A 14,169-nucleotide genomic window follows, 5' to 3' on the forward strand; every position below is an offset into this window, starting at 1 on the left:
AAACCCCACGACCTCTGGGGGGGATTCTCTACGGCCCTGATCTCAAAGTGCCTCCTGGACCATGAGCTTTAACATTACCTGGGGACTTGTTAAAAATGCAAATGCTCCTGCCCCAGACCTCCTGAATCAGAAACAGCAACCTGCTTTTAACCGGCTCTCCACGTGACTGTGTTGTAGACTAGAGTTCGAGAATGACAACTCTACACTGATTGCTAGAGACCATCAACCTCAAATTTAACAGATACTATTTTTAATTGCAACAATACTGGTGTACTGCAAAATCGGCATGAAAACGATTCCTTACCACACGCCCACATATCCACTGGCTTTCCATAAGGATCTTTGCGTAAAACTTCTGGAGAAAGATATCCAGGTGTGCCAGCAAAACCTAGGGAAAACAGATGTTAATGAATTAAAACCAACTTGACAAAATCAATATGAAATGGCAAACTATGGAAGAAACTTCTTTGGGCTTCTTTATCTGTTGATCTGTTTGTCAAGATAAAACAAGGCTCTCAGAGAACTAAAATAATGTGGGACGAGTTTCTCTCCATAGCAGTATCAACACTAACCTGCCCTGCTTTGTAGCTTATTAGAAAAAACACATCTTTCTGCAGATATGAAAGCCAATCTGTTGTGCTGCACAGTGTGTGGACTTCAGGCCATTTGGTCAGCAGTTCTGATTCTTGTTGATGTGTGAGTTAAAACTAAACCTGTGAAAAGAATCAGAACAGCCTCCCCTACACCTGGAAGGAAATTAGGAGAAAATTGAAGATAGGGTTACAACCTTGCCAAAGATGATACTTCTCATGGTACCTACCTAACTTTATTATGAGAGGTATTCACCTATAAAAGAGAAGGACCCAAAACCTGGATCTGGGGGACAAACTTAAAGCAAATTTTCAGTAAATATTTTTGGAAGTGAGGTGGTCTGTACAGGGTGGGGGATGGCACTGAGAGTAACTGAGGAACTCACTAGGAGAAGGAATGAGTCCAAAATACATCCAAGAGCTCACTCTGTACTAATAAATAATCAGTGTGTACTTATAACTGGCAACTAAAGAGAAGACTCAGGAATATTCAGATGAATCACTGTTGAACAAGTATCAGCTAGACTTTTAACTTAAGGGATGCAGTATGAGAAATTAGATGGCCAAAGAAAGTTTCCTATCGTATAAATCAGTACGTCCAATAAGGTACACTTAAATGACAATTTATAGCTAGAATTTAGAGTAAAATATTTCTTATTTCTGAAAATAATGGTTTTCAAATAAAAATATATACTTAAAAAAATACTGGGCTTCCCTGGTGGCACAGTGGTTGAGAATCTGCCTGCCAGTGCGGGGGACACGGGTTCGAGCCCTGGCCTGGGAAGATCCCACATGCCGCAGAGCAGCTAGGCCCGTGAGCCACAACTAGTGAGCCTGCGCGTCTGGAGCCTGTGCTCCGCAACAAGAGAGGCCGCGATAGTGAGAGGCCCGTGCATCGCGATGAAGAGTGGCCCCCACTCGCCGCAACTGGAGAAAGCCCTCGCACAGAAACGAAGACCCAACACAGCCAAAAATAAATAAATAAATAAATAAAAAATAAAAGGAAATAATGGCCTGAAATGAAATTAAAAAAACAAAAAACAAAAAACAAAAATAACTATTCCTATTTGGAAGTTTTCTTTAAAGGCACACGAAAACTGGAAACTGTTCTTTAAAAGGATATGTAATCAGGAATTCCTCTGACTACAAATCTCTGGTGAAGCACCTTATATATTTAACTGCGACGCAAAGTGTCCAAGAAAGGAGCTTTTCCCCCATCTCCATGACAAATTTGTACCTAAAAACAAGCATATGTATAACAGCTGGTTACTTCTTTGAACAAAATTACATTAGAAAATGAGGCAAAGGATTTGGGATATCACTTTTCTCCCCATTTTCATTACTTTTCCTTTCCTTGTTGGGTTTAGAGGACAGTGGGGTGGACAATGAGAAGGGACTTCCAGAAAAGACCTGTGGGTTGTAGTTAAGCTTTGCACGGACCACAGTGGATCCACCTCTACCTCAGACTTTACTTGATAGAAACGTTTGCTCAGTAGCTGTGAAGGAGAAAGAACTCCTGGGCAACAGTGGTGGCTCCCCTGAGTGAAGTACAAGGAGTACCTGCAGGAGAGATGAGGAGTCCGCTCTCCTAAAGTAGGGTAGGCACAGTAGTTTTCAAGAGCTACCCAGTGCTTCTCACTGCCATATACCTGCTCTCTCATTCCAACCAGCCCTCTCTCACTCCTCCCAAATTGAGACACATAGGGAACCCAATGGGAAACCAATGCCAAAGACCAGATCAAAGACCGAGGTCCCAGCTGGCACTTTACGTTCCTTTACCATCTGGTTCTCCCCTTCATTCACCCAACATGACTTCTTTCTACTTCTGAGCACTTAACCTAAAAATCTCTTTAAGGTCTCTTGAAGATAAACTTCTCATGCTCACCCTCGATGATACTTTTTCTGTTCCTTGGACCTTCAATTTTTTTTTTCTACCTTTACTCTAACAGAAGGTGGCTCTAAATTATTTCCATGTTAGAGATCTCTTTAGCTAACTACAGTTCTCAGTGGTTCTTTCTTACTCTGAATTTTGACTACCCTTTTATATGCAATCTGTACCCTCCTATCTAGAGTTGGTAAACTTTGATATATGTCTTAAATAACTCAGTAGAATACCTGGCCTGGAGCAGGAAATGTTAATGATATTGCATCTAAGTAGAAAAGATAGGGAAATAAATCACTAGGTAAGAAATGCAACAACAATCTTAAGTGTAAATTATTACAAACCTCTTCTGGAGACTACAAATGCTAAGAGCACAGCTATCATTTGAGCAGTCAGTGGGGTCCTTACTCCTAAGAATAGTGAGGCCTACATCTAAATGCACGAACATTAAAACAGTGCACTTACGCCACAATGTGTTCTCATGAATACAAAAATACTGAGGGTAAGATAAATTAGGTCTTCTTTAGCAGCAGATTAAACTCCTAAGAATCTAGTTTATGATGATATATGCCATCAACAGGAAATTTAATGAGAGCTTGCCTTCTTTACAGACAGCATACGTTTCTCACTCTGAAAAACCAATAGGAGTATCAGAACAGATCAAACAAAGAGAAAACAGAATTACTTACAGTTGGAAATGTATCCACTGCAACATACTGCCATTAAAAAAACCCTTACTTTAAAAAAAAGAGACATAATAGCAACCAAGCAAAATAATTCTTCCATGAAGTAAGATCATGGTAGTTATCCTTTTTTCCTAGCAGCAACAAAAAAACAGAAATGTATTGAAAAGAGCATTCCCAGTCCCACAGGAGAAACAGGCTGTTCTCTTTGGTAAATTTCTAGCCTTCCTAACAAGTATGTTATAGGGTGTTACTTCTAGCCTTTTTGGCTAGTATTCAAAGAGATCAGGGCTAGAAAGACAGAAGAAGTAACATGGGAAAAACAAACACTGGAACTCGAAAATGAGAAAAAAGTAATCAAACACAATAGACAGCTTCTATAATGGCCTGTATAGCTTTATTTTTCTTATTTGTAATAGACCTCTCACATTTATTGAAATAAAATTATGTAAAAGCCTGAAACTCTGGCATTATACAAATGAAGAAAGAGTTCTGCTCTTTTCTTATTAAAATAAAAAGGTTCCCCACTCAACACTTATATTTTAAAAGATAAAATTAATCAAACACGTGAGACTACAGCAGATGATACTGAATAAATATCAAAACAAGTCATTCACATTAAAATATGCCTTTACTCCTAAAACCTAAAATATATCACACAATACCCCCAAAAGAAATGTAGTACATCATATGCCCACTTTTCCTTCACTTAGGTAACCATGAGGATTCACTTGAACTTGTAGAATAAACTATTCTTTAAAAAAAAAGCTTAAAAAGAGCTAAAGAAAAAAATAAAAAAGAAACAAGTATTCTCTTAAGCTTAGAAACTATGTGTTTCTATACTTTTGAAATGCTGAATTTTCTTAGAACTTATAACGCACCTCTTAAAAGTCATTACCCGAATAGCTACCTTAGCAAGAACTTAACTGATTTCACCATACTAAAGAGAAAATGGGAATTTTACTCCCCATCTGTCGTTGTTTCTCTAGGACCAGCTTGCTATGAAAGATGAATTATCACAATTTGAAAATTTGTATACTTTTATATGGATGTTATTGCTTTCACTAGCCTGATATCTAGTCATTCACTCAACAACTTTCACTGTGTAGGCCAAGTACTGTGACATGTGTTTCATTCCAAGATGGTTTTGAAAACTTACTAAACAGCTTTCATAGCCCAGGCATTTTCCAATGCTCTACTTCACTTAGTCTCATAACAGCCCCATAAAGGAGTGTTTATTATCTTCATTTACAAAAAGGATACTGACCTCACAGAGTTAAAGGGACTTGCCCAATGGCATGTAGCTATTAAGAATCAGAGCCAGGATATCAGCTGAAGTATTTTCATTCAAAAAGCAGAAACTTTTCACTACACACAGTCCCTCAAACAGCTTTTGATCTAGCAGAAGAGATAAAACATAGAGCCCCAAGCAAGAGAGATTTCAGGAGCTCAACTCCAATACTCTTGTAAGCATCATCCAAGTTGTTGATGTTAAATTGGAGCCTTGGTTCTGGTAATAAGGCTTCTGGCTTATTCCTGATATCCAATCATCATCTTGTACACAGTTCTGGCAATTACATCCCTGAGCCTAAGTCCTTCTTTTGGTATCTTGTGAAGAAGGGTCCTGCTTTGCTCTAGAAAGGACTAGAGTCCTGTCTTTGAACCCAATTTCCGGGGCTCTGATTTCTTCTAAACAGATTCCCTTTAGAGTTCAGGGCTCCTGTCCTTTCTGCATGTTACCTGTAACTTGCTTTCTCGTATATACTCCTTAGTTCAAGCTGTCTTCATGCATAATTTGAACTACTGCATTAGCCTAACTGGTTCTTTGCCTCCAGGCTATCCTTAAAGCCATCCTCCACAGTGCTACCAAAATCAACATTACTTAACATAAACCCAATTATGTCCTCCTCTACTTAAAATTTTTCACCAGATCCCTGAAACTTCTAAGATAAATGCCAAATCCTTCAAAAGGACATAAAATCCTTTCCTAATTCATCAACTACCACGCATCTCAGTATACTTTATACTTTAGCTATAACAAACTTATTGTTATTCCTGAAATAGAAAAAAATTGTTTTATGCCTCTGAGATTTTGCATGTGCTGATCCCTCTGTCTGGAATGCCTTTATCTCCTTGCCTACCAGTGAACAAAACTCCCATTCAGCCACTAGGAAGGCAGAAGCCTTACCCCAATCACTGAAACTTTCCCCAGAGGCAGAATTTCATAATTCTTCTCTTGTACTCTAGAGCACCTCATGCGTGCTTCTGATACAGGTGCCCTGACACTGCATGCTAAATACTTATTGATATAGAAGTATGAGCATCTCAAGGGGCAGGACCTCTTAATTTATGTATCTCCAGTGATCTGGTCTGCCCATTTCTGTGATAGCCCCGCTACTTCCTGTTGGACCCCAACTCCTGTTGTTGGATATTCTTTATCTGTGTCAACCATACTCTTTCCTACGATAAAAAGATGTTTCTGAATCTCAAATTTACAGAACTAATTCTAGGTCCTACCTTCTTTCAGTTTGCAGTTAAAAGGAACAAGCTTATTTATATGTCAAAATATGACACACCAAATGCCAAATTTGGAGGTATTAAACTCACCTGGTAGGTAAGGAGAGCCTGAATGTAAAAGGCAGTATTAAACTTGAGAAGAATCACCGACAAGGATAATGGTCAGGTACTACTGAAACAGGACAGGCAGCAGAAAATGAGGTCCTGAATTAGGCTGCCTTCAGAGAAGACAGGCAAGCCTGCCTCACCAGTCACTCCCATTAACTAGCTGGGGCAGATCAGAGAGACACAGTGAATCCTGGGAGCTCTGTGTACATTTCAGTACATGTGTATGTTTAGGGATACAGAGAAGTATTTGCACAGAAAACAAAAGAAGTAAAGCACTTATTGATCTCTCTTTGTATTTGTTGTTGTTGTTTAGAGGAAAAGCAATTCAAAGGGAAGGGCATTTTAAAAATTTAATCTCAATACATTGAAAGTCAGAAAAGAAGTAAGACTGAGGCTCTCAGAGGTTATATTTTAGGACACTACGTGAAAAATGGGTTAATACTGGGAAATGGCAGAAAGAGAAGCATAAAATCAGTGGGTGAAATCATTTATTTCGGCTGAATATCGAAACAATCCATACGCCTGGTTAGAAATACTATAATTTAAATTTGTTTAATCTCTTCCTTAATTGCAAGGAAACGGAAATTTCATCATATAGAAATTTTGAAATTATCAAAATTGTAGAGAGGAAACTGGCACTTTGGAGAAATAGAAGATGAGATGAAACACACACACATATATAGATATATAATATCATATATTATATAAATCTCTATCTATATATACACTTTATATTTTTAAAACTTAAATTTGCTAATCACAAAATATGTAAAATATTCTGCAAGTACTTCCTGAGTACCTACTATTTACATAGGCGTTTTTAGCATCAAGTGAGGCTGTATGTGAACAATCAATGTTCTCTCAAATACTCTTTGAATATTACAATCCTCCTATTAATTCTTAGAACAGAATCCATTTTTTTCATCCATCCTTTAAGAAAAAATTCTATGTGTTATTGCTCTTCTATTCCCTTAAATTATTTTTAGATTATATATCCTTTAATGTCAGTAAAATCAGGTACATATAAAGGTCCAGTATCTTAAAATTAGTCAAGTTGTCAGAATGAACATTTCTATTCTATTTTGGTTAGGAAGTGGGATCTGACTGGAGCCAGAATAGTACAAGCAGCATGAGGTAGAGAGATTCTACTCACCAAACCACGCCTGCTGGTCTCCTTGAACTTCTATGGCTAAGCCAAAGTCTGCCAGTTTCACAGCTGCTCCCTTGGATTTGCTAGCTAAAAGCAAATTCTCAGGCTTTATTTAGAAAGAAAAAAGAGAGACTGAAGTGAGAACCTATTTTAAGTGACTATTCAAAACTAACATTTTATAAGGTTAGGAAAAAAAAAAAAGGCATGCACTGTCCTCTCTCCCGCAGACTGTCATTCCTAAATCCCAGGGAAAATATGGTTAGAAAATGATAACAAATGACCATGTGTGCAGGCTTCAGACAGATGCCTAAGTGTACTGGAGAGATACTGGGCTGAAGAGAGAATACGCTTGGGGAGCGATCAAATGAATGGGAGCACCTGTCTTGACCTGCTCACATGCTTCCAAGGGCTGCTTGAGGTCCAGACTTGGCCACGGACATTGGCTTTGAAGCCTAACAGAGCACAGACATTTTCAGCAGAAGGAAACTTGGCAAAATGATAACAAGAGTTGGACCAATCTACAGACATTTGGCAAATGAAACTGTGCAAATTAAATCCTAGTTGACTTCAAGAGTTTGGACCCGAATGCAGTGATTTTGATTCCTCAATGTTTCCAAACAATTTCTGTACAAATTTTGGAGTTTTATTCTGAATTATGTATTAAAATTGCTGTCTTTAAGAATCTGTTTATTCTTAAAGGCAGTAAGAGTCTACTACTATTTGCCAAATGTTATAGTTGGATTTTTTTCTTCATAAGCCAGTTTTTAAAAATATAATTTATATGTCTTCAAAGTGTGATTTAAAGTATTACTTATATATTTATTTTCACATCTCAGAATACTATAAGAAAGACACATTTTTATTTTCTTGGGTATTTATCGTTACTCAAGGACTGATAACTCAGTCTTGGAATAAGGCTGTGCCTACACCACTGTTTCCCAACCAGGGCATCGAGACACATTGGTACTTGGCAAATAAGCACCGTGGCAAAGTCTTGAATTTCCATGGACTGCCTTTGTGGGTTTTAAGAAATGGAGGGAAAAGATGGTCAGGAAAAGGAGGCTGATTAATACGTACAGTAAATCTATCATCCTTAGCTATGTGGATGAACGTATGTCTGGATTGGTACGTATATTTGGGAGAGTGGTTCAACATCTTCTTACCTTGGGATAAGACCCAGCAAATTTAGAGGTGTGTCTCAGACTGAAAAAAGTTGGGAAACAATGGACTCTGCAAGTGTCAAAACGACTGTCTGAAAAATCTAAAAATTCAGTCAGTCAAATTGGTTTTGTTTATATGTTGACAAACAACTAATTTCAATTTTTTTTCATGAAATTGGCTACTTTTTTTCCTTACTGAATTAGTCAGTTCTGTTGGTTGTTTTGACCTTGGGTAAACACAGCCTAAACCAATATTTAATTTATTAATTAAGCCAGCCATGCAAATTAGCAAAGACTCATAACCAGAACTCAGAAGAAATCAGGTTAAGTCTACAAGAACTAGAGTGTAGGCAGGTAAGTTTTAATCAAGTACCAGACTTCTTCGGGCTATTGCTTCTCACTGCCATCAGATTCATCACTGTTATGACAATTGGTAATTGTAAGGAAAACGTTGTAATTTTTTAGGGCTGATAGGGTTTTTACCTCAACACTAAATACATGATAATTTAATTTCGATGTTGGGATGACGAGGTCTCAAGTATATGGAAGATCTTCGTACTAAAATAACTTTTAGTAAAATCTAACATTTGACATTATTTGGAACTCTTGTTCATCTATCAATATACTATAGTATCTAACCATGCTATATCATCAATATTTGACATTTTATTTTCACAACTAAAGTTTATGGTCCACTGCACTCATGTACCTTTTACTTTAATTAAGAAGTGACTCCCAGCTATTCATTTATGGAATAAATAACTTGGAAAAAACCACATTAAACTGTAAGTGATAGTTTATTTCTCTGTAACCTTCATGTTCAAAAGCATTGAGATGTCAGAGAGCTCTGCTAATACACATCTGTCCTAATTTGTCAAGCACAGACTCATTCAGGGAAAGAGTTCCAATCACTTTAGAAATCACAATCATTTTAGGTCTTTCAGATCTCAAGTGAGCAAATGCCAGTGTCATCAGTGAATAAACAATTTAATGTGCTTTTATTCTTATCAATAAATCAAAAAGTTCTGGGCAGTGCTGTGTGCATTATGCCCTTAAACACCAGGTATCTGCCAATTCAGAAGAAAGGGAACACCTTAGAGTTTTATCATGCATGGCCTCTTGAATGACTGGGGCAAATATTCATACCTAGAGACGACCTAGAAGACCTCTCTGTAGGGCCTTGTGAGTCATCCAGGAAATAATAAATCCATCTGGATCAGTGTTTCACCTTATACCCGTGAAGACTGTTCAGCTGCAGTTATGCACAGGAAAAGGCATGTCTATTTCAAGGTTACTGTATAGATTTAAAAATAAATAGCACTGAAATGGCTTCATGTTTAAGCATATCTTTTAGGCAAACCTAAAATATAGAATTATGGAATGCAAACTGAAAAATTAGGATGATTACTGACTTTATTAAAGGCTCATTTGCTTTATAAAGAAACATTAAAAATATCACACACACTTATATACAATTCTTTGGAATATATTTGTTTGAATAATCTTATTACCATGTTCTGTAAGGATATGGAAGGCTTCATCACCAAGAATTTCTAAAGCAGCATTTAAACCAGGGCACCACACAGTTATTCTGATTTTCTTTAACTACTACCATTCATATGGCCTCCAACTTAAAAACATACTGCGCTATAAAAGTTCACTGGCAAGTAGGTTAGTTCAGATTATGAATGTCCACAGAAATTAAGATAATATGTGGTTGTATTCCACAAAAGCTGAAACAGTAGAATCTCTCACCTAATCAGTGGCTACTTCTTTAGAAAGGATGACCTTTACATTCTTCACTGCTAATATTCTATTATTTTGATTTTCTAAAACAAATGAGAAAGGTGAGATCAGAAACTCAGGCCTTCCAACACAACTATGGTTGATCATGGGGCACAGCACTATGAGAGAAACGGGCAGCACAATGATCTAGAAAGAGGGTGAAGGCCTGGATTTATTTCCTGGTCCTGACTGTTATTAACTATGTGGATTGGGGCAATTTAGGCTCTTGAAGCTAATTAACTAATTCTTCATCTCACAAATGAACATTATAGATACATATTTTATCTCAAAACAGTATATATAAAATTATAAAATCCCACTGGATTTAATCACAGGGGCTCGTAAGGGACATTATATGCGTTAGTGATTAGCTATTATACTGCAGTGCAGCTGGCCATTTCAATGTGCATAACATTGAATATCTGTAATGAATGCTCATGACTTGAGAAATGTCTGTATTTCTAAATTAAGTGCAATCTATTATGTTAATATTTACACATTGAGATTATCTCTAAATTCTTATAATGCATCACTGTTTAGGTTGGTTTTTAAATAGATTCTACTGACATTCTCACACACAGGTTCCCTCCCCGCCCCATTGCTTCCTAATGATGCAGGATTTTCCACGACATCTGGTCTTAGTGTCAACAACCATTTATAGCATATCAGCTGTAATGAGCAGCAACTGTTTGCAAGTTTTGTTCTGTACTTCCATATGGATACAATGGCAACTACTTCCATTGTGATTTGGGATTTTCTTGAAACTGTCCAAGTATCTCAAAGTACCGAGGCAACTTGCTGGAATCACTTTCAGAACTGGAAGAGACTTGGGAGATAAAATCATTCAAACCCTTCAGTTTGAGGTAGAGAGGTTCAAAACGATGAAGCAAGGACTTGAGGCCAGATTTCCTGATCCCTTCCTTTTAAAAGACGTGATACTGAGGAAGCTCCTCTGATGGTACAAAAATCATTCATTTTCAAAAGGTAGTCTATTCAGCAGATATTTTTAGGAGAATTTAAAGTAGTCAAAAATATTTATGACCCATAATCAAATAAAACAAGGGGAAACTTATGAAAAAGACGTAATTTTGATTTTGCTTCTCAAAAATCTCATAAACACATCATGAGGATTTCTCAATTAGCATGATCTTTTTTTTTTTAATTAATTTATTTATTATTTATGGCTGTGTTGGGTCTTCGTTTCTGTGCAAGGGCTTTCTCTAGTTGTGGCAAGTGGGGGCCACTCCTCATCGCGGTGCGCGGGCCTCTCACTATCGCGGCCTCTCTTGTTGCGGAGCACAGGCTCCAGATGCGCAGGCTCAGCAATGGTGGCTCACGGGCCCAGTTGCTCCGCGGCATGTGGGATCTTCCCAGACCAGGGCTCGAACCCGTGTCCCCTGCATTGGCAGGCAGATTCTCAACCACTGCGCCACCAGGGAAGCCCTAGCATGATCTTTATTAAGGAACTGATTGAGCAAAGGCGATGATCATCTTTAACATTAGTCACATTAACATCTTCAACATTAGTGATATCACAGATTTATCTGTGCACATACGTGATATCTATCTAACCAATGAAACTCAAACATTTGGAAATTATAAGGGTAGTGAAATCATGTGTGTTTTACTTTTTTAAAAAAGCAAAACATTTTTAATGAATATTATTTTAATGAATATTATAAAGCAAGTTATTAGTTTTATTATTCTATATTATTTGATGCTTACATTCCCTTGGATATTAGCTTTTAAGAAGTAAAATTGTCTTTTAAAATTTCTTTCTTCTATTGGAAAGCCTCAATATTTCAACATGAAGTTAATCAGTCAGTGCTTTGGTGCATTTTCAGCCTTTGCCAAAGAAGGTGTGAACAAAGCTCCTAGAAATCAACTAAATGAAATTTTGCATGAATTAAAAAGCCTGAATATCAGGCTCGCTCATGCACACGGTGGAGGTCCTTTTGTGCACGTGGTACAAGTGACTTTTGCTTTTATTTTCACATGGCATGGATACCTGAATTTATGTACTTAGCACGGGGAATTTCTAGCTGATGCATGCACGGTGAGTTTGTGATGAGGAAGTACTATTTCTATCATCGTGCATATATGAGCAAGTTCGTAAGAATCACTCAGTATTCCATTACTGTTTCTTGATTTGCCTCTGCATTATCAGCACACACTATCAAGTAGCTTGAAAGAGCCCCATTGGCGGGGGCTTCCCTGGTGGCGCAGTGGTTGAGAATCTGCCTGCCAATGCAGGACACACGGGTTCGAGCCTTGGTCTGGGAAGATCCCACATGCCGCGGAGCGACTGGGCCCGTGAGCCACAATTACTGAGCCTGCGCATCTGGAGCCTGTGCTCCGCAACAAGAGAGGCCGCGATAGTGAGAGGCCCGCGCACCGCGATGAAGAGTGGCCCCCGCTTGCCGCAACTAGAGAAAGCCCTCGCACAGAAACGAAGACCCAACACAGCCATAAATAAACAAAAATAAATAAATTAAAAAAAAAAAAAGAACCCCAGTGGGACTTCCCCAATCAGCTGTTTCTCCACAGCCTGACATACACTACGTACTCCATAAAGAAATACTAGAATGACTAAATGAATTATGGAATTTGTCACATGTATAGTTTGTTTCTAATATAGCTAGACATACATTATGCACAAGTGATGTGTTCTTTAAACATTTTTTTAAAAAGATGGCTCTGAGAAAAGTGGAATAATTGTGATTTTATAATTATGCTAAATGTAGAATTAATTCACTATTTGATATTATCTACCACCCATGGTGACAAGGATTTACTGAATGCTTGTCAGAGTCCCAGAAAATGAATTCCTTTCTTTTCTGGTCATACATTCGATTTTATTGACATTTCTATGAAACTGTTAAAAATCCCCCCAAATCTCCAGAATTACTATCTTCATTTAAATATCTATATCTATTCAACTATCTATCTATCTACCTACCTATCACTCTCATATCCATCTACCCGTCTAAACACTGTTCTTCAGGAGGTAGGCTTTAAGAAAGACAGTATTTTCCACTTAGGCAATTCACTGGTGCTGATTTGTTGCTAAAAGATTCAGTTGTATGTATGAAGCCTCCTATCCAGATAGCTGTTTATGAAGTAGTTTAGTAACCATTTCTGATACACTCCAAACTGAAGAAATCTTACTACTTTGTGTGAAATATGGTTACTTGAAAAAGCACAGCTATATAACTGTCTCCTTTGACTTACTTTCTTCTGTCAACCGATTCACAGAAATTGTATTCTCCCGGGTCCTAAATGAGACAACACATCTGACTTGATATGCCTTTATTTTCTGTGACATCGAGAGTTGTCACTTGTTACTGCAGCCTCTTTTCGACCTAATATATTTTTGGATGCAGCGCTTGTCTGATGTACTTCCTTCTTTCTGGGACGCACAGAACAGATACATTTTCCACATATATTTAAGTGATCTTTAATTCACCAGCCTGTACGTTCCATACATACAAGGTCTGTTTTTGTTTTGCTCTGTAATATATGCCCACAGCCCAGACAGGGCCGTGGTAGGTGCTCAAGAAATGTCTGATTAATGTTTGTTCTTCTCTTTTGATACCTGAATTTTTAATCAGCAGTTCACAAATATCCAACACCACTCTTCATAAACAATCTATTTTTAAGCACTCCAAAGTGATTGTCTTGATGTGGCCTAAATTAAATGTGGCAAATCCATTTCGTTCTTCTCGATGTCTCAGTTTCCAAAGGCTGTGGACAATGCCACTTTACTGATTTTCTAAATGGGACATTTTTGCTTTTTATACCAGTCTTTTGTCAAATTATGCTGCCCTCCTACTCTACATTAAATCTTAAATATGCCTTATTCTCTTATCCCTAATGATACAAATTTTGTATAGCTATGAAAATCCATAGGTGGGGATTATTTTAATCCCTTGACTCACTAAATTTAGACCCATTTTCCCAAATAATTCTTAATATTGCTCGCAAGATTATTTTCCCATCATTGTTTTGAACTATTCTTTGATCTCTATAATGGTTTTCAACTCATTTATCTAACTGAATTGAGAAGTGGTAGTGATTAAGCTTGCAGACCCTGGAACCCAACTGCTTGGGCACAAATCCTGTCTTGCTAGCTGAGTGACCTTGAGTAAGTTCTTCTACTCATGGTTGTCAAATCTCCCCTTAGGTAACATGGGGATGGTCATAGTGCCTTCCTCATGAAGTTGTTCTGAAGATTAATATGATGATACAGTGCAGGGTATACAGTAACTGCTTATAAATGGCAGCTGTGGCCATT

General features: G+C 37.6%; 1 protein-coding gene across 17 annotated transcripts in view; it reads right to left on the bottom strand.

The window, feature by feature from the left end:
* The window catches only part of CAMK2D (calcium/calmodulin dependent protein kinase II delta), a 288,328-nt gene that overhangs the window by 62,701 nt on the left and 211,458 nt on the right, over positions 1 to 14,169 (bottom strand). For all 17 annotated transcript variants that reach the window (XM_036852771.1, XM_036852772.1, XM_036852759.1 and 14 more), the window contains exons 7-8: positions 6,934 to 7,036; positions 305 to 388 (exon numbers count right to left, since the gene is read on the bottom strand). In XM_036852771.1, coding sequence (XP_036708666.1) covers positions 305 to 388; positions 6,934 to 7,036 — 187 coding nt within the window. The remainder of the gene's footprint in view (positions 1 to 304; positions 389 to 6,933; positions 7,037 to 14,169) is intronic.

The sequence above is a fragment of the Balaenoptera musculus genome, chromosome 5, assembly GCF_009873245.2.
Source record: "Balaenoptera musculus isolate JJ_BM4_2016_0621 chromosome 5, mBalMus1.pri.v3, whole genome shotgun sequence".
NCBI lineage: Eukaryota > Metazoa > Chordata > Mammalia > Artiodactyla > Balaenopteridae > Balaenoptera > Balaenoptera musculus.